We start from the raw sequence: 22,183 nt of genomic DNA, 5'->3' as shown, positions 1-22,183 counted from the left end.
CATACTTTGTGAATAGAGCTGCAAAATGGGGGATGGGATTAAGGGTTTAGCTTGTGGCTCGCCAACTGGGTCACTACTATTCAGTGGGTGGGGCTATCAGATTAGTTTTTTTTTCTCGATTGGGCAATCTTGAGAGGTAATATTTTCTATCAAACGACGTCACTTCCTGTCAAGTCTGTGCAGTTTTTTTCTGGATCTAGGGTGCACTTGCGCAATAGCTTTCTTTTTAAAACTTTAACTTAGATTCTGAATATGGATGCTAATAAAATTAATATAATTTCTTGGAATTTCAATTGCACGAATCATCCTATTAAGCATAAAAAGATTTTTAAGAAATTAAAAGTACTTCAGGTGGATATTATTTTTGCGCAAGGGACTCATGTACGGAGACAGGATAAAGATCGCTTTCATAAATTTTGGAAGGGACCTTTATATCATTCCCTATCAACAAATACAGTTAGAGGGGTATCTATTTTTGTTAATTTTAAAATACCTTTTGTACACTTTAATACTGTAACTGATTCGATCGGAAGGTAATTAATTGTCACTGGTTTATTATGCGGTCAAAAGGTAGCTCTGGTGTGTGTTCATGCACCTAATTCAGACAGTGCTGAATTTTTTAAGAAGCTTTTTTCTGAGCTACCAAATCTAAATGAATATAAGTTGATTATCGGCGGTGACTTTAACTGTTGCCTTAATACTTCGATTGACAGGTCATCAACCAATTCGTTGCTTCCTAATAAAGCAGCAGCCTGTATTAATTCTTTTCTTTTAGAATATGGCCTGGTCGATATCTGGAGATGTAACCACCCTAATGACAAAGATTTTTCTTTTTTCTCACATATTCATCATAAATATTCAAGAATTGATTACTTTTTCTAGATAGACAGTTGTTATGTTCTGTTGACGAGTGTGTGTATGATGTTATTGCGCTGTTGGACCATGCACCTGTGAAATTAACCCTGAAGCTCTCCGATAATTTTTATTGATATTTTTATTGATAATTTTTATTGATAATTGATAATGTCACAGTGGAGATTGAATACATATTGTTACAGGATCCAGCTTTTGTTAATTTTATCAAGGAGCAAATTTCTATATTTTTTGAACTTAATACAACTGAAGATATGTCAAATTTGGTTATATAGGATACAATAAAATCCTTTATTAGGAGACAAATAATTTCATATTCTGCAGGTTTAAGAAGGAAAACCAAAACAGAACTTTTAGTGATTACTAATAAAGCAGAGAGATAGATAAAGCGTACTCAGTAAGACCTAGTGGACCTATATAAGGAAAGGGTTGAACTCCAAACACAATATGACTTGTTTTTGACCTTCCCCATTGAGCTGCAAATTTTAAAAACTAAAAGTCAATTTTATATATATGGGGATAAATCAGGTAAACTGTTGGCTGGTCAGTTAAAAGCAAATATGGTCAGAAGACAGATTTTGCAAATGCGCAGATCAGATAGAACTGAAACATTAGATCCTTCTGAAATTAATAAGATATTTATGGATTTCTATTCTAATCTTTATAAATCTGAATTCCCTGATAATACTATTATTATGAATAGATTTTTGCAAAAATTAAATATACCTAAAATTTCTACTCAAGATATTAATGTACTAGATGCACCTATTAAACAAGAGGAAATAGCCAAGGCTATATTCTCTATGCAATTATGGAAAGCACTGGGACCAGATGGTTATACAGTGGAATTTTATAAGACCTTTAATGAACTTATAAGACCTTTAATGCTCATTTACCAAATATGATAGATGTTATTTTTCAGCTTGAACCATCTCAAAAAGGATTGATAGCCATTATATATAAATGGCTTATGAATTTACAAATGATGTCTAATGATAAGGTTAAACGTGGAATAAAATGTATTACTTAGTCAACAGGTCATCCATTTGCACCCATCTCTCCTTGATTCAGTTCATGGCAATGCACAGGGCACATATGTCAAAAGATAAACTAGTGCACATTTTTTCTAATATAAATCCCACCTGTGATAGACGTAATGCTGAGGTGGCTACCTTAACTCATGTGTTTTGGATAATTTTTGGAGAGTTGTTTCTAGAACGTTATCCAAAGTCATAGGTTTGGACCTACAACCTAATTCACTTACGGCAATTTTTGGGATCATTTCTGAAGGAAGCAGGAAATGTTTCTGCTTCTGCTCAATGTATTATAGCTTTTTCATCTTTATTGGCTAGGAGAACTATTTTGTTGTATTGGAAAGATCCCCTTTTTTAAAATTATATCCTCAAGTGGAATGCCCAATTTTCTTTTTTTTTTGTTTTAGGTTAGTTTAGTGTTTTTTTTTCTTTTTCTTAATAATGGAAATTTTTGATTTTTTTTTGAATTGTTAATAGGAACTGTGGATATTGAGGAGCTCAATATTATACTATATATGATTTTGGCAGTGTACACTCCTTTACTCCTTTTTGTTGTTTGTACTTCCATTGGAATATGTATTCAATATAACTTCTCCTCTGATTTGTATTTGTCATTATTTATTTTTAAATAAATAAAAAAAGATTAAAAATGAAAATGAAATGAGAAGTGGAAAAAGTGAGCAATTTCAAGTTGCTGGGTGTCATTATTTCTGAAGATCTATCCAGCACCCAACATGTCGATGCAACTACAACAATGGCACAACAGTGGCTATATTTTATCATGAGTTTGAGGAGATTTGGTATGTCACCAAAGACATAGACAGATTTTTGCGGATGTACTGTGGAAAGCATTCTAACTAACTGCATCACTGACTGTGGTATGGGAGTGGGGGGAGAGGCTACTACACAGGATCGAAATAAGCTGCAGAGAGTTGGAAACTTAGCTGGCTTCATTATGGGCACTAGCCTCCATGTATCCACAACATCTTCAATGATTGATGCCTCAAAAAGATGACAGCCAGCATTAAGGACACCCCCATCACCAAGGTCCTGCCTTATTCTCATTAATACCATCAGGAAAGAGGTACAGAAGCCTGAAGGCACACACAATAATTTAGGAACAGCTTCTGAATGGACACTGAAACTATGAACACTACCTCACTATTTAATAAATTTCTATGTTTGTACTAATTACTTAATTTCACACACACACACACACACAGTAATTCACAGTTTTCCACTATTAAAATGTATTGTATTGTACTGCTACCACAAAGACAACACATTTCACAACATATATATGCCGCTGATATTAAACTTGGTTCTGAGTTAGTGTCTGAGTGCAACAAACTCATTTGGACTGATCACGACAGACAATCAGCATCACTACAAAATTCAACCAAATAACTTTGACATTCAATGGCATTAACATCATTGAAAACTCCACCACCAATATCCAAAGGGCAGCCTTTTTGAGAAGGTAACTAGACCAGGCACGAAGGGTCACGCCCCGAAATGTTGACTGTACTTCTTCCTATAGATGCTGCCTGGCCTGCTACGTTCCACCAGCATTTTGTGTGTGTTGACACTCCAGTAATACTGTATCATGGATAATGAGCCCAAATTCAGCATCTCCCTACCATTAGTTCTGACAAAGGATCACAGACTGAAAATGATGACAGCTTCTTCTTGCCTGACCAGCTGAATGTTACCAGCATTCTGTTTTTATTTCAGACTTCTAGTATCTGCAGTTTTTAAATTTTATTTTCCTACCTAACATCACTATGGATATACCAATCAATGGTTCTAGACAACAGTTCTTCAAATCCTTCTCAATGACATGTAGGAGTGGCTAACTGATGCCCACCTTGTATGAATTAATTAAAAAACAAACTACCAAAGCACTTTGAGGTTTACGGATCTTTCAAACTATGCACATTGGGGCAACACATGTTGAAGTATGAATGCAGTGACAAAGACATTCTTGTGGGACAACAAGGAACTTAAAAATATAATTATTTTAAACTTTACAGCATTTCTTCAGCTATATCATCAGTAAAATCAGCTTAAGTATGAATGGTACACACTTCATCTAAATAATATTAGCAACCACAATCATTTTATACTACTGGACATCCAGTTATCTAGCAAACTGGGCCTAGTACTTAAAACAGACAAATGCTTCAGCCACCCAAAAGTAACAAGAAATAGTGCATAAATATTTTGAGCTTTATTTTACTACAGTTTATTACCTTTCTCTAAAGAATATATTTTTTATATTTTTATGGAGAAGGATAGGACTGGACCTAGGGTAGAGATTTTTGATTGGAGAAAGGCTAACTTTGAGGAGATGTGAAAGGATTTAGAAGGAGTGGATTTGGACAATTTGTTTTATAGGAAGGTTGCAATAGAGAAATGGAGGTCATTTAAAGGTGAAACTTTGAAGGTCTGGAATCTTTTTGTTCCTGTTAGGTTGAAAGAAAAGGTTAAAAGTTTGAGAGAGCCATGGTTTTCGAGGGATGTTGGAAACTTGGTTTGGAAAGAGAGGGAGATCTACAATAAATATAGGCATCATGGAGTAAGTGAGGTGCTCGAGGAATATAAAGAATGTAAAAAAGAATCTTAAGAAAGAAATTAGGAAAGCTAAAAGAAGATATGAGGTTGCTTTGGAAAGTAAGATGAAAATAAATCCAAAGGGTTTCTACAGCTATATTAATAGCACAAGGACAGTGAGTGATAAAACTGGTCCCTTAGAGAATCAGAGTGGACAGCTATGTGCGGAGCCAAAAGAGATGGGGGAGATTTTGAACAATTTCTTTTCTTCGGTATTCACTAAGGAGAAGGATATTGAATTGTAAAGTAAGGGAAACAAGTAGGGTAGTTATGGAAACTATGACGATTAAAGAAGAGGAAGTACTGGCGCTTTTAAAGAATATAAAAGTGGATAAATCTCTAGATCCTGACAGGATATTCCCTAGGTTAGTGTAGAAATAGCAGGGGCTCTGACAGAAATATTTCAAATGGGGATAGTGCCGGAGGATTGCTGTATCGCTCATGTGTTTCCATTGTTTGAAAAGGGTTCTAAGAGTAAACCTAGCAATTACAAGTCTGTCAGTTTGACATCAATGGTGGGTAAATTAATGGAAAGTATTCTTAGAGATGGTATATATAATTATCTGGATAAACATGGTCTGATTAGGAACAGTCAACATGGATCTGTGCGTGGAAGGTCATATTTGACAAATCTTATTGAACTTTTTGAAGAGGTTACGAGGAAAGTTGATGAGGGTAAAGAAGTGGATGTTGTTTATATGGACTTCAGTAAGGCCTTTGACAAGGTTCCACACGGAAGGTTCAATTGTTAGGTATTAATACTGAAGTAGTAAAATGGATTCAACAGTGGCTGGATGGGAGATGCCAGAGAGTAGTGACTAGTGGTGTGCCTCAGGGATCTGTACTGGGTCCAATGTTGTTTGTCATATACATTAATGATCTGGATGATGGGGTGGTAAATTGGATTAGTAAGTATGCAGATGATACTAAGGTAGGCAGCGTTGTGGATAATGATGTAGGTTTTCAAAGCTTGCAGAGAGATTTAGGCCAGTTAGAAGGGTGGGCTGAAATATGGCAGATGAAGTTTAATGCTGATAAGTGTGAGGTGCTACATTTTGGTAGGAATAATCCAAATAGGACATGCATGGTAAATGGTAGGGCATTGAAGAATGCAGTAGAACAGAGTGATCTAGGAATAATGGTGCATAGTTCCCTGAAGGTGGAGTCTCATGTAGATAGGGTGAAGAAGGCTTTTGGAATGCTGGCCTTTATAAATCAGAGCATTGAGTACAGAAGTTGGGATGTAATGTTAAAATTGTACAAGGCATTGGTAAGGCCGAATTTGGAGTATTGTGTACAGTTCTGGTCACCCAATTATAGGAAAGATGTCAACAAAATAGAGAGAGTACAGAGAAGATTTACTATAATGTTACCTGAGTTTCAGCACCTATGTTACAGGGAAAGATTGAACAAGTTTGGTCTTTATTCTTTGGGGCATAGAAGGTTGAGGGGGGTCTTGATAGAGTTATTTAAAATTATGAGGGGGATAGATAGAGTTGATGTGGATAGGCTTTTTCCATTGAGAGTAGGGGAGATTCAAACAAGAGGACATGAGTTGAGACTTAGGGGGCAAAATTTTAAGCGTAATATGAGGGGGAATTTCTTTACTCAAGAGAGTGGTAGCTGTGTGGAATAAGCTTCCAGCAGAAGTGGTAGAGGCAGGTTCGGTATTGTCATTTAAAGCAAAATTAGATAGGTATATGGACAGGAAAGAAATGGAGTGTTATGGACTGAGTGCGGGTCAGCGGGATTAGGTGAGAGTAAGCATTCGGCATGGACTAGAAGGGCCGAGATGGCCTGTTTCTGTGCTGTAATTGTTATATGGTTATATGGTCTTCAACTTTTTGAGGCTTGTACTAATTGCTCTGATTCAGGCAAGTGGAGAGAATTCCATCACACTCCTGACTTATGCTTTATAGATGAAGAAACATTAACTCTATTTCTTTCTCCACAGATGCAGCCTGATTTGCTGAATATTTCCAACACTTTCTATTTTTATTTCAGTGGTGGAGGTAGATCACAGGCATTTAAACGGCTCTTAGGTAGGCACATGATTATGTACAAAAAATGGGGAAGGCGTGGAGAGATATGATCAATGTGCAGAAAGTATTAGTTTAATTAGGCATCATTAGCTTAATTAGTTCAGCATAATATCACATGGTGAAGTCCATAAGACCATAAGACATAGGAGCAGAATTAGGACATCTGGCCCATTGAGTCATTCAATCATGGTTGATCCTTTTTTTTCTACCTCCTCTTCAACCCCAGTTCCTGGTCTTCTCCCCATAACCTTTGATGCCTTGTGCAATCAAGAACCTATCAATCTCTGCCTTTAATACTCCCAATAACCATGCCTCCTTGCATGTGGCAACAAATTGCTCAAATTCACCACCCTTTGGCTAACGAAATTACTCCACATCTCTGTTTTGAAAGGGCGCCCCTTTATCTTGAGGCTGTGCCCTCTTGTCCTAGACTCTCCCTCCTTTCTACATCTACTCTGCCTAGGCCTTTCGACATTCGAAAGGTTGCAATGAGATCCCCCTCATCCTTCTGAATTTCAGCGGGTACAGACCCACAGCCATCAAACGTTCCTTGGATCCTTTCATTCCTGGAATCATCCTTGTGAACCTCCTCTGGCCCATCTCCAATGCCAGCATAACTTTTCAAAGATGAGGGGCCCAAAACTGTTCACAATACTCAAGTACCCAATAAAGCCTCAGCATCACATCCTTGCTCTTATATTCTAGACCTCTTAAAATGAACACTAACATGGCATTTGCCTTCCTCACCACTGACTCAACCTGCAAGTTAACTTTCAGGGTGTTTTGCACAAGTCCCTCTGCTTCTGAGATTCTTGGACTTTCTCCTCATTTAGAAAATAGTCCGCACATTTATTTCTACTACCAAAGTGCATGACCATGCATTTTCCCAGCTGAAGGGCCTGTTCCTATGCTGTATGGTTATATATTCTATGATAAAGAGCCTGTCATTTAAAACACAGAGAGTAGTCTCTACCCCAGACAGCTATAAAGACTAGATCTGCAATCTGGTCATCTCTGAGGCTGAGGTACGCAGATGTTTCAAACGACTGGATAGTTGCAAGGCTGTGAGACTGGACAGCATCCCAGGATGAGTACTCAGGATGTGCACAGCACAACTGGCAGGTGTGTTTACTGACATTTTTAATCTCTCCCTCTCCCAGTGTAGAGTGCCCTTCTGCTTCAAATGATCCATCATTGCCCCTGTACTAAAAAAGACCAAGGTAACATGCCTGTACGACTGGCATCCTGTCACACTCACCTCAATAATAAGCAAATGCTTTGAGAGGCAGTTCAAGGATTACATCTGCATCTTGCTACCACCCCTACTGGATCCCCTACAATTCGCTTACCAACACAACTGACTGACAGATGATGCAATAGCCACTGCTCTACATACCGTCCTTACACATCTAGAGAAGAAGGATGCTTATGTGCGAATGCTGTTCTTGGACTACAGTTCAGCATTCAAAACCATAATTCCATCCAGGCTCAACAAGAAGCTCAGAGACCTCGGCCTTGACCTCGCCTTGTGCAGTTGGATCCTGGACTTCCTGTCAGATCACCTGCAGGTGGTAAGAGTGGGCTCCCTTACCTCCACCCCTCTGGATCTTAATACAAGAGCCCTTCCTTTACTCTCTGCATACCCATGACTGTGTCGTCATCCACAGCTCTAATCTACTAAATTAAATTTGCCAATGACACTACATTGCTTGGCCTTATCTCAAGCAATAACAAGGTGGCCTACTGGGAAGAAATCATTTCTCTGACACAGTGGTGTCAAGAAAACAACCTCTGCCTCAATGCCGCAACAACAAAGGAGCTGGTTATGGATTACAGGAAGAAATGGAGATGGGCTAACCCTTATTGATATCAATGGTTCTGGGGTTGAGAGGGTGAACAGCCTCAAGTTCCTCAGCATCCACATCACCGAGGACCTCACGTGGTCTGTACACATCAGCTGTGTGGTAAAAAGGCCCAACAGCAGCTCTTTCACCTCAGACAGTTGAGAAAGTTTGGCATGGGCCCCCAAATCTTGAGGACTTTCTACAGGGGCACAGTTGAGAGCATTCTGACTGGTTGCATCACTGCCTGGTATGGGAACTGTACTTCCCTTAATTGCAGAACTCTGCAGAGAGTGATTCAGCACATTTACAAAGACAGGTGTGTAAAAAGGGCCCATAGGATCATTGGAGACCCAATTCACCCCAACCAATATCTATTCCAGCTGCTACCATCCGGAAAACGGTACCGCAGCATAAAAGCCAGGACCAACAGACTCCAGGACAGCTTCTTCCACCAGGCCATCAGACTGATTAACTCACGCTGATCTGAGTGTATTCTATGTTACATTCACTGTTCTACTTATTATAAATTACTATGATTGCACAATGAGACAGAGACATAATGTAAAGATCTTTACTCCTCATGTATGTGAAGGATGTAAGAAATAAAGACAATTCGATTCAATCAAAGCATTTAAGATAATTTTTTTGAATAATCAGGGAAATTGAGGGCTATAGAGAATTATCTCAGAAGAGGAACTGAGAGCAGTTTCATTCAGCCATTATTTTATTGAATGGTGCAGCATGCTGAGAACTCTGTGTTCTATTTAGCAGTGTTTTCTCTATGAATGCACTCTGTCCTAGTATTCAAAAACAGGTCTTGTGTATTAGGAATCTCAGCATTGACATTAGACCAGAATGTCAACTGTATGACAAGTGTTCCCTAAACAGGGATAAATATTTCCAGCACTATATTAGGAATATACCAAAACTTGCAGTGATAGATGGGAGGTTATTTCCACATCCTATGTGCAACAAGCTCTAAAATAAATACTTTGAACTTTGAAAAACATGGTGCGGACAGTTCAGTTATTGTTTTCTGCTGCTGAATCACGGAAACATAAAAACATTCGAAATAGAACCAAGAGGTTATGATTCTTTATGTCTGCAGCATCATTCAATGCCAATCTTTTACCTCAGCACTATTTTCCTGCACTGAGTCCATTTTGCTTGATTCCATCAATGTATCTCTATTTTGCATATACTCAGCAACTGGATGGAGAATTCCAGATTCATAGAAAACATAGAAAAACATAAAAAAAAACCTACAGCACAATACAGGACCTTTGGCCCACAAAGTTGTGCCAAACACGTCCCTACCTTAGAAATTACTAGGCTTACCCATAGCCCTCTATTTTTCTAAGCTCCATGTACCTATCCAAAAGTCACTTAAAAGACCCTATTGCATCTGCATCCACCACCGTTACCGGCAGCCCATTCCATGCACTCACCACTCTCTGAGTAAAAAGCTTACCCCTGACATCAGCTCTGTACCTACTCCCCAGCACCTTAAACCTGAATCCTCTTGTGGCAACCATTTCAGACCTGGGAAAATGCCTCTGACTATCTGACTATCTCTGACTGGAGGAAGTGACAGTGGCCGGGCCTCCGGCACAGAGGACGGCCCTGTAGCTCAGAAGGGTAGGGGTAGAAGAAAGGGGACCATAGTAATAGGGGATTCGATAGTCAGGGGTTCAGACAGGCAGTTCTGTGGAGGTGATCGGGAGTCCCGGATGGTAGTTTGCCTCCCTAGAGCCAGGGTTTGGGACGTTTCTGATCGCGGTCAAGATATCCTGAAGTGGGAGGGTGAGGAGCCAGAGGTCGTGGTACATGTAGATACCAATGACATAGGTAGGAAAGGGGAAGAGGTCCTGAAACAAGAGTACAGGGAGTTAGGAAGGCAGTTAAGAAGAAGGACCGCAAAGGTAGTAATCTCGGGATTACTGCCTGTGCCACGCGACAGAGAGAGTAGGAATATAATTAGGTGGAGGATGAATGCGTGGCTGAGGGATTGGAGCAGGGGGCAGGGATTCAAGTTTCTGGATCATTGGGACCTCTTCTGGGGCAGGCGTGACCTGATCAAGAAGGACAGGTTACACTTGAATCCTGGGGGGACCAAAATCCTAGCGGGGACGTTTGCTAGGGCTACAGGGCAGACGTTAAACTGGTAAGATGGGGGGACAGGAATCAATTTGAGGAAACTATGGGAGAGAAGGTTAATTCACCAGTAGAGCAAGTAAGTAGACTGTGTGTGAGGGAGGAAAGGCAGGTGATGGAGAAGGGATGCGCTCAGCCCGAAGATGTAGGAGAGAAGAAAGAAAAGGATAATAAATTTGAATGCATTGTTAGGGATGAAAAGAGAGGAGGAGGTGGAGAGTATCTTAAATGTATCTATTTTAATGCTAGGAGCATTGTAAGAAAGGTGGATGAGCTTAAAGCGTGGATTGCTACCTGGAATTATGATGTTGTAGCTATTAGTGAAACATGGTTGCAGGAAGGGTGTGATTGGCAACTAAATATTCCTGGATTTAGTTGCTTCAGGTGTGATAGTGTAGGAGGGGCCAGAGGAGGAGGTGTTGCATTGCTTGTCCGAGAAAATCTTATGGCGGTGCTTTGGAAGGATAGATTAGAGAGCTCCTCTAGGGAGGCTATTTGGGTGGAATTGAGGAATGGAAAAGGTGTAGTAACACTGATAGGAGTGTTTTATAGGCCACCTAATGGGGAGCATGAGTTGGAAGAGCAAATGTGTAAGGAGATAGCAGATATTTGTAATAAACACAAGGTGGTGATTGTGGGAGATTTTAATTTTCCACACGTAGATTGGGAAGCTCATTCTGTAAAAGGGCTGGATGGTTTAGAGTTTGTGAAATGTGTGCAGGATAGTTTTTTGCAACAATACATCGAAGTATCGACTAGAGATGGGGCAGTGTTGTTGGGGAGCACTTCGGGTCCAGTGATCACAACAGCATTAGCTTCAATATAATTATGGAGAAGGACAGGACTGGACCTAGAGTTGAGATTTTTGATTGGAGAAAGGCTAACTTTGAGGAGGTGTGAAGGGATTTAGAGAGAGTGGATTGGGTCAAGTTGTTTTATGGGAAGGATGTAATAGAGAAATGGAGGTCATTTAAGGGTGAAATTATGAGGGTACAGAATCTTTATGTTCCTGTTAGGTTGAAAGGAAAGGTTAAAGGTTTGAAAGCACCATGGTTTTCAAGGGATATTAGAAACTTGGTTCGGAAAAAGAGGGATGTCTACAATAGATATAGGCAGCATGGAGTAAAGGAATTGCTCGAGGAGTATAAAGAATGTAAAAGGAATCTTAAGAGATTAGAAAAGCTAAAATATACGAGGTTGGTTTGGCAAATAAGGTGAAAGTAAATCCGAAAGGTTTCTACAGTTATATTAAAAGCAAGAGGATAGTGAGGGATAAAATTGGTCCCTTAGAGAATCAGGGTGGTCAGCTATGTGTGGAGCCGAGGGAGATGGGAGAGATTTTGAACGATTTCTTCTCCTCGGAATCCACTAAGGAGAAGGATATTGAATTGTGTAAGGTGTGGGAAACAAGTAAGGAAGTTATGGAACCTATGACAATTAAAGAGGTGGAAGTACTGGCACTTTTAAGAAATTTAAAAGTGGATAAATCTCAGATCCTGACAGGATATTCCCCAGGACCTTGAGGGAAGTTTGTGTAGAGATAGCAGGAGCTCTGACGGAGATCTTTCAAATGTCATTAGAAACGGGGATTGTGCCGGAGGATTGGCATATTGCTCATGTGGTTCCATTGTTTTAAAAGGGTTCTAGAAGTAAGCCTAGCAATTATAGACCTGTCAGTTTGACATCAGTGGTGGGTAAATTAATGGAAAGTATTCTTAGAGATAGTATTTATAATTATCTGGATAGACAGGATCTGATTAGAAGTAGCCAGCATGGAATTGTGCGTGGAAGGTCATGTTTGACAAACCTTATTGAATTTTTTGAAGAAGTTACGAGGTATGTTGACGAGGGTAAGGCAGTGGATGTAGTCTATATGGACCTCAGCAAGGCCTTTGACAAAGTTCCACATGGAAGGTTAGTTAAGAAGGTTCAGTCGTTAGGTATTAATGCTGGAGTAATAAAATGGATTCAACAGTGGCTAGATGGGAGATGCCAGAGAGTAGTGGTGGATAATTGTTTATCGGGATGGAGGTCGGTGACTAGCGGGGTGCCTCAGGGATCTGTTTTGGGCCCAATGTTGTTTGTAATATACATAAATGATCTGGATGATGGGGTGGTAAATTGGATTAGTAAGTATGCCGATGATACTAAGGTAGGAGGTGTTGTGGATAATGAGGAGGGTTTTCAAAGCTTGCAGGGAGATTTATACCGGTTAGAAGAATGGGCTGAAAGTTGGCAGATGGAGTTTAATGCTGAGAAGTGTGAGGTTCTACATTTTGGCATACAGGGTAAATGGTAGGGCATTGAGGAATGCAGTGGAACAGAGAGATCTAGGAATAACAGTGCATAGTTCCCTGAAGGTGGAGTCTCATGTAGATAGGGTGAAGAAGGCTTTTGGAATGCTGGCCTTTATAAATCAGAGCATTGAGTACAGAAGTTGGGATGTAATGTTAAAATTGTACAAGGCATTGGTAAGGCCAAATTTGGAATATTGTGTACAGTTCTGGTCACCGAATTATAGGAAAGATATCAATAAATTAGAGAGAGTGCAGAGACGATTTACTAGGATGTTACCTGGGTTTCAGCACTTAAGTTACAGAGAAAGATTGAACAAGTTAGGTCTCTATTCATTGGAGCGTAGAAGGTTGAGGGGGGATTTGATCGAGGTATTTAAAATTTTGAAAGGGATAGATAGAGTTGACATGAATAGGCTGAGAGTAGGGGAGATTCAAACAAGAGGACATGAGTTAGGGGGCAGAAGTTTAAGGGAAACACGAGGGGGTATTTCTTTACTCAGAGAGTGATAGCTGTGTGGAATGAGCTTCCTGTAGAAGTAGTGGAGGCCAGTTCAGTTGTGTCATTTAAGGTAAAATTGGACAGGAAAGGAGTGGAGGGTTATGGGCTGAGTGCGGGTAGGTGGGACTAGGTGAGATTAAGAGTTCGGTACGGACTAGGAGGGCCGAGATGGCCTGTTTCCATGCTGTGATTGTTATATGGTTATATCCACAAGATCAATGTTTCACATCATCTTATACATTTCTACCAGGTTACCTCTCATCCTCCGTCACTCCAAGGAGAAAAGGCTGAGTTCACTCAACCTGTTTTCATAAAGCAGGCTCCCCAATCCAGGGTGAAGAAATATCTTTTTAAGCTATTCTCAATTATTGTTATTGTTGAATCGATGCTGCTTAGTCCTAGACAGGGGAAATATCAACTCCTCCATGACCCTATCAAATTGCTTAAGTGGTTTGTACATTTCAGTGAATTTATCTCTTCTGCTAACTTCAAGAGAGCATGGACCCCACCTTCTGAAAGTCTCCTCATACTGTAGTGGTACTTGTGTTATTGCTTTTGGAGTGAAGGATGTAACCTTTATTCAGTTTTAGAACAGCTTAGTTTCCACTCCAGCCTTTTTTGTTTCTACAGATGGAATTCATCTGGATGCACTAATACCCCAGAAACTTTAGTCCAGCCATATAGGTACTCCATGGTTAACCTGGACATGCCAGATGGAAGGGGCTGTTTCAATTCTGTATGATTCTGTGTCATCATGATCCGAGTTATTCTTGTGATAGAATTATCAGCCAATATCATCTAAACCAACAGTTTTCAGTATATGAATGCAAATTGGGAATTAGAGGTCAAACAGCTCTTATCTTGCTATGTATTTAGATCATACACCTCCACAACATCCAGACTACTTTGCTGTGAACCACTTAATACCCTCAGGTAAAAACAATTAATGGAACTCTGACTTAAACATTTGAATTGACTCAGCATTTACAGGCGTTTGTGCTCAATAATTTGGCATGCACTTGGATTTAGGCAGGAATGACATACTCATTCTGCGACAGATCAACTTCATGCCTCTGGTTCATAACAGAAATGGTGACCAAACTACGTTACCTACAGATTAAATTGTTCCACACTATGCAGGCCATGTGATTGAAATATTTAAATATCTACTCTTACTACTCTCCTCCAGGCAATATGCTCTGACCCCAGGGTTATCTGCAATAATTCAGCAAGACTCCTTCCTTAGCACCTCTTGACCCATAAACTCCATTAGCTAAATAAACAAGAGCAAAAAATGCACTGGCACTGTACTGCATGATTCCCCATATCAGCACTGGATTAAAAAAATACATTTTTTAATGATTGTGTTCTTTCTTGCAAAAATTGCATAATATTTTTTCTTGTGAATACAGCATATACTGTTTGCTATGTGCTGATGCTGTATTAATTACATTTTTGTTGCTACTCTACATACATATGATGTACGGGCAGTCTCTGGGTTACGTACGAGTTCAGTTCCCAAGTCTACCTTTAAGTCGGATTTGTACGTAAGCCGGAACAAGTGCATCCGGTATTATTTAGCATCAGTTAGTCAAACGTTTGTCTTAGCATATAGTATATATTTTACCTTTCTATGCATATAAAACACTTAAGAAACGTATGTGTTCCATTAATTAAACCACTGTGTTGCTTAGTAATAATTGTAGCTTTCATCGGGGCAGAGCCTTTCACATGCTCCATTATTCTCACTTTATCCTTTAAAATTGTTCTGATTGTTGACCGACTGTAACCTAACGCTTTTCCAATGACTGATGGCGTTTCAACTGTTTCCAAACACTTTATTATTTCCACTTTACTTTCAATCACGATCACTTCCCATCAATGTAACAGAAACACTGCGGGCGGCGGGTCCCGAGCTCTAAGGACCACTGCACTGAATTCTCCGGGTCCTAAACTCCACCGCACTGAGCCAGGTTAAATGGGACAAGTGGGGGCTGTGCTGGGTTTGGATATTTGATCCTCCACAATATTCCGCATGGGAATTTAAACTGGAGGTGGCTGTGTTTTTTTTACAAGATCGAGTTGCGCACTTGACATCAACCTGGCATGGATGGTATGGGAGTCACTGGATTGGCATCAACCCAGCACGGGAGCGGTCTGTCATTGGATTGAACTTGTTCTCGAGCCTAGCGCTGAACTCACTACGCCATCGGCTGACCGGAACGGTGGGGGGGGGGGTGGTGTGGGGTCAGGGTGAATCTTGCTAAGAAAAATTTAAGCCAAATTCAAAGTTACACACTCAACACAGTGCCAATGGCAACGACTTAAAATGGCGGACAGTGTCGCGATCTGACTTAAAATGGCGGATGGCATTCTCCTTCCTCGGTTCGTAAGTACAAGTTGCCGTAAGTCGGACGTTCATAACTTGGGGACTAACTGTACATATGACAATAAATTCTGACTGTGAAAATCTTGGAAAAATCATCTATGGGTCAAAATCTTGGAACTTCCCACATGTCAGCATTATGTAAGTACCTTTACCACCGGTTCAAGAGAGCCTAACAAAAGGGCCCTTTTAAGAGACACTTAGGAACCTTGCCATGAATGACCTGACAACGACACTGACAGAATCAGAATCAGGTTTAATACCACCGACGTATGTTGTGATTGAATAATAATTCACGATATATGAACAAGACATCCATGAATGAATACAAAATACATTCCCGTCCATTGTTCTGAAGCTCTAGAGATTTATATTTTTACTACTGTTGATATTCACTAGATTAATTCTACATGGTCTGTCTATACACCATGGGAATGTGCTTGATAAATGCATAAGATTACCATGCATTGAGCACCTGGCAAGCGACCCTAAGAGCAAAACATCATAATGATACAAATATATTTAAAAACCTCTCCACTACACCAAAACAGTGGTAACCACAGTGTTTTTATCCACCGGCAGCGCCATTCTGTGGAGCTGACAACTTGCAGGGCTGCGACCTGCTGCTCCAGATGGCATATTTACAAAGCCTCCTGCTGTCAAGAGAAGATGAGCAGAGTTACCCTTTAATTGTCTTGCAGATGTAATGAAAAAAAAAACAACTTTAATTTATATCTTATATTTCCAAAGTTGGAAAAGAAGAATCCTTTCAAATGAGGAGTAATACAGCTCCTGTACAAAAGGATTGAACGACAAGACTGCTTTGACCCAGAGAAAACAATCATTATTTGGGAATATTTTGACTAATTATTTGTGCATCACATACCAATCTGATGGTTACCTAAAATACCAGACCCTTGGCTGCTCTGGTGTATGAACAATGCCAACTCTAATATCCCTCACTCCTTACAGCTGCCTGCAACATTCATATATACTATATATACATTGAACTTCCAAGAAAGTTCAAGAAACTTTCTGCTTTTTTATTGCTATACTGTTTTAACGTTCCCCAATCTTTTCCCTCAGCTGTGTTTAGGTCACTCAGAAGCTGATCTTGTCTTCCTGCAGGTTGTGGAATTTCAGAATACATTTCTCCAGTTTAAAATTTTGTGGGCAACATTTAATGTGACTGAGCTGATGAGGGCTCCAAACCCTTACATACCAACCACCGGACCTGCCCTAGGAAATACAACCACTTCTACAGCACCTTCTCCCCCACATCTGATGCTCAATATAGCCTTCATCTCTAGACTATTAAATGCAATGTTTTAATGTTCATGGTGTGGAACTGGTTCAGCTGTTCAGTGATCAGGTAAGGCACTGTCTGTAAACCTCTGCCAAAACTAGAAACTTACCTCTTCTTTCCTACAGAAACTTTCTTCTCCCAGTATTTGAGATGTGTGACACAGAGATGCATGTTATTGTCCTGACGTGCTGACATCTTAGAGTTATTTAGAAAGATGCTTTACTGAATTACTGGACTGAGGTTTACACTTCAGATGTATGGAGAAGGCAAGTATTCCAGTCAGTGAGCAGAGGAGAAAGTAAACAGATTGCTTTGCCCCAGATAACTGAACTTTGCAGGTATTATGCAGGTTGTAGCCATCCATAACAATCCCACCCTGTGTTTTTAGAAACAAAAGAAGAGCTGTGTGGAGTCAAAAGTTCAGCCACTGCCATTGAGTGCTCAGCCTTTGACTTACTTGGTTGTCTACCATATTGGGCTGAAGGTTCGGTTTCCACGTTGCAAGACAAAGGATATAAAGGCACCAGAAGTGTCAAATCATTTGGTTTCCTGAATTCCAGATGTGAGGAGAGACAGTCTTTTGACCAAATCTAGCACAACTGGAGCCTAATGAAACTGAAATTGACAAGCAGCAAGAAGAAAGCTCTCCATTATTTGGTATCTTGCCCTGCACGAAAGAAGGATAATTGTGCTTGTTGGAGGTTAACTATCTCAGATCCAGGGCAGTACTATGGAAAACAAAAATCAAAAAACAGGAAATACTGAATATGTTCAGCAGGTCTTGGGACATATGTATATTATGAGAAAGAGTTAAGTGGACAAATCCTCAGGGCCTGACCAAGGGCACACCTGAACTTTATGGGAAGCTAGGGATGTTGTCTATATGAACCTTAGTAAAGTCTTTGACAAGGTCCCACAAGACAGGCATGAAAATTAGGTTTCCAGGGGAACTAGTGATGGTGGATTCAGGATCTACTCGATGATAAGAAGCAGAGGGTGATTGTTTAATTTGATTCTCTGACTGTAGGCCTGTGACTAGTGGGGTACCACAGGGGCTCTGATAGGTGTTATGGAACAGAGGGACCTGAGCGTACAATTGCACAGTTCACTAAAGACAGTCATTCAAGGAGACAGGGTGGTGAAGAAGGTGCTTACCATATTGACCCTCATCAGTCATGGCACCATTTAGGAATAGGGACATTATGTGCCATTACACAGGTTGTTTGCAGTATCACACATGGAGCACTGTGTATCAGTTTTGGTCACCCTATTATAGGAAAGACATTGTCAAGCTGGAGAGGGTGCAGAGGAGATTTAAAAGGATGCTGCCTGGACTAGTGGGCTTGAGATACAGAGAGAGGTTGGCCATGCTGGATCTTTATTCCTTTGCACATAGATGACCTCATAGAATACTAGATGATCATGAGAGATATAGATAAACTGGACAGACATGGTCTTTTCTCCAGGGTGGAGTCTGAAACTAGAGGGCGCAGATACAAGTTAAGAGTAGGGACATTTAAAAGGGACCTGAGAATTAATTTCTTTACATAGAGGGTGAGTACACTTCCAGAGGAAGTGGTTACAATTGCAACATTTAAGACACATTTGGATATGTACATGGAAAGTAATGGGCTGAATGTGTGCAACTTGGGACTAGCAAGGAAGATGCTTGGTCAGCATGTACCAATTAGACCAAAGGGCCTGTTTCCATGATCTATGACAGTATAATATGCCTCAGGGATCTGTACGGGGTCCAATATTGTTTGTCATGTACATTAATGAGCTGGATGATGAGGTGGTAAATTGGATTAGTAAGTATGCAGACTATACTAAGGTAGGTGGCATTGTGGATAATGAAGTAGGTTTGCAAAGCTTGCAGAGAGATTTAGGCCAGTTAGAAGAGTGGGCTGAAGGATGGCAGATGGAGTTTAATGCTGATAAGTGTGAGGTGCTACATTTTGGTAGGAATAATCAAAATAGGACATACATGGTATGGAAGAATGGCAGGGCATTAAAGAATGCAGTAGAACAGAGTGATCTAGGAATAATGGTGCATAGTTCTCTGAAGGTGGAATCTCATGTGGATAGGGTGGTGAAGAAAGCTTTTGGTATGTTGGCCTTTGTAAATTGGAGTATTGAGTATAAGAGTTGGGATGTAATGTTAAAATTGTACAAGACATTCATAAGGCTGAATTTGGAGTATTGTGTACAGTTCTGGTCACCGAATTATAGGAAAGATGTCAACAAAATAGAGAGAGTATGGAGAAGATTTACTAGAATGTTACCTGGGTTTCAGCACCTAAATTACAGGGAAAGGTTGAACAAGTCAGGTCTTTATTCTTTGGAGCGTAGAAGGTTAAGGGGGGACTTGATAGTGGTATTTAAAGTTATGAGGGGGATGGATAGAGTTGACGTGGATAAGCGTTTTTCCATTGAGAGCAGGGGAGATTCAAACAAAAGGACATGAGTTGAGAGTTAGGTTTTTAAGGGTAACATGAGGGGGAATTTCTTTACTCAAGAGAGTGGTAGCTGTGGTGGAATGAGCTTCCAGTAGAAATGATAGAGGCGGGTTCGGTATTGTCATTTAAAGTAAAATTGGATAGGTATATGGACAGGAAAGGAATGGAGGGTTATGGGCTGAGTGCAGTGGGACTAGGTGAGAGTAAGCGTTCGGCACGGACTAGAAGGGCCGAGATGGCCTGTTTCCATGCTGTAATTGTTATATGGTTATATAATGTCTGTGGAGACAGAAACAAAGTTAACTTCTCATGTTTGAAATCTTTTATCAGAACTGGGAAAAGTAAGACCCCAAGTAGATTGAAAGTTGCAGAGAAGGGGAGGGGTGGAGAAAATGGAGGGGTTGTCTGTGATAGAGTGGAGTCCAAGAGAGACAGAATGATTCAATTGGTGGTGCTGGTGTTGACAAAAAAGTGGAGAAGCACTGCATAGGTTCTTTGTCCCAATCATCTTCAGCTTTCTTTCCATAACTAGGTCAGAAGTGGCCCAAATCCAAATCAACTCATAAATCATGGCATGAACACAGGTGCAGCTAAATGACATACAGATGAAGGCTAAAAAGTAACTCCTCTGCCATAGAAGATTATTCTTAACAAGTGAGATTCTAACTACCTATCTGTGAGATCTAACCACCATCACTGAGTATTCCATTGTCAAATGAAGATAAGGTGGAATTTCTTTAGCTAGAGTGGTAAATCTGTGGAATTCATTGGTACATGTGGCTGTGGAGGCCAAGTCATTGGGTATTTTTAAGGCTGAGGTTGATAGATACTTGATTAGTCAGGGCATGAAGGAATACGGGGAGAAGGCAGGAGATTAGGGCTCAGAGGGAAAATGGAACTGCCCTGGTGAATTGCTGGAGCAGACTTGATGGGCCAAATGGTCTAATTCTGCTCCAATATTTTATGGTCTAAATCAAGTTTATTGTCAAGTACATAGCACAGTGAAGTACAAGTACAGTGAAAAACTTGCTTGCTGATGCATCACAGGTAAGTAGTTTGTTTGTGTTTGTAATCTGTAGTTTGTAAAGTAGTTTGTAAGTTGTGTTCAAACAACACAAAGAACATAAGTTATACATATTATATTAGACAATGAAAGTCAAAAAATATTGTGCAAAACATTAGAGCAAATCAAAAACACAATCAAAGACAAGTCCATAGTAACACAAGAGGCAAAGCCTGATAGTTGTAGAATGTAGCTGTACTTGCATTTGGTGATGTGGGACTTCCCATCATCAACACCCTGATCGAATTGAGGTTGAACTGGACCAAACACACAAATACTGCAGTCATTACCGTGGGTCAGGGGCTGGGTATCCTGACCCAGCTCTTGCCTCCCTGAAGTCTTTCCAGCATTTACAATAACTTAAGCACCTTTGTTCCACAGAAGTCTAAGTCAGTTAAATACAAAACAAAATCCTGCATCTTAGTCAATGTAGAGATCCACTTCAGTATATATAATTCATACACACAAATCCTACTTGCATCTCTGAAAATCCTCATTCAGATTTCATACCAAGCCTCCTACACACTACCAGAATTCATTCCGATAATACTGACTTACCTCTAATTCCAAACAAGTAGTCCACAAAGGAATTCACATGTTTGTCTAAGGTTTTGATATGGTTCTGGAAGAAATAATTAAACAACACCTTATAAATGAGATTTCAAGTCTAAATTTAAAACTTAGACAAAATGAAGCCGCAATATTCAATATTTTAACATTAACAGTAAAATTACTTTTCAGTGCAACTCTAATCCATGGCCCGATTAACCAACTAGCTCGGTGGACCCTAAATGTTAGAATTATATTTAATCATAATGACATTAGCAATTATGTGCAACTTATGAAGAGTTGTTTAGTATTCTGTGAATGGGAATCCCAGCAGAAATAAATATTCAGCTATGGCCAATCTAAGACATAAGAACACAGTTAATTGCAAGTGAGAGAAAGCCAACCTGTTAGTTAGGACACTGAAAAAGTCTTTCTTGTAAATCCATAATCTACCTTACTTGGTTTTGACAATCTCAAACTGTGAACAACAATTGGTGTCATGGTTCAGTGTCCCAAGGTCCAAGAATTCATAGTCAGCAGTGAACTGGGCAGTGATCTCCAAAGAAATGTCATGCTAAACATCTATTTTTCTCCCATTCTGAACTTGTCACCCGAAATCACTTATGGTGGGTCCTGTCCAGTGCCTTGGCCTTCTGTAATCTCTGGGAGTGAATGGGGAGGCCAGTCAGAGTTAACCCTATGCACAAGTGCTGAGTATAAAGGTGGAAAGTAGAGCCGGGAGGTGGCGGGGGGGGGGGGGGGGGGGGGGTCATCCAGAACTCAAAAAAATTTCAAAATGTCAGAAATATTTTGAAGTTATAAACACCATTCAAACAGTTAACATTTTTAAAAGCATATATTTTATTTAACATAATAAAACCTAGAATGGTTAAAATATTAAAAATACGTGGATAATTACATTCAAAGATTTTAAGTCAATCATTACCATAGTCCCGCATTGTCATTCCTCTCCTATGGAGAGTTTTTCATTGAATCCTATAGAAATCACATTTATCATAAAAACAAAACATTTTTATCTTGAGAAGAAAGATAAAAATTAAACA

The 22,183-nt window shown here is 39.9% G+C and overlaps 1 protein-coding gene across 1 annotated transcript in view; it reads right to left on the bottom strand.

The window, feature by feature from the left end:
* elovl2 (ELOVL fatty acid elongase 2) overlaps window positions 1-22,183 on the bottom strand; it is a 112,552-nt gene that overhangs the window by 68,047 nt on the left and 22,322 nt on the right. Inside the window, exon 2 of the mRNA XM_059945598.1 lies at window positions 21,129-21,192. Coding sequence (XP_059801581.1) covers window positions 21,129-21,192 — 64 coding nt within the window. The remainder of the gene's footprint in view (window positions 1-21,128; window positions 21,193-22,183) is intronic.

This window comes from Hypanus sabinus, chromosome 20 (genome assembly GCF_030144855.1).
Source record: "Hypanus sabinus isolate sHypSab1 chromosome 20, sHypSab1.hap1, whole genome shotgun sequence".
Lineage (NCBI taxonomy): Eukaryota > Metazoa > Chordata > Chondrichthyes > Myliobatiformes > Dasyatidae > Hypanus > Hypanus sabinus.
The sequence above is the reverse complement of the archived record's forward strand: the minus strand, read 5'-3'. Positions and strand labels throughout refer to the sequence as shown.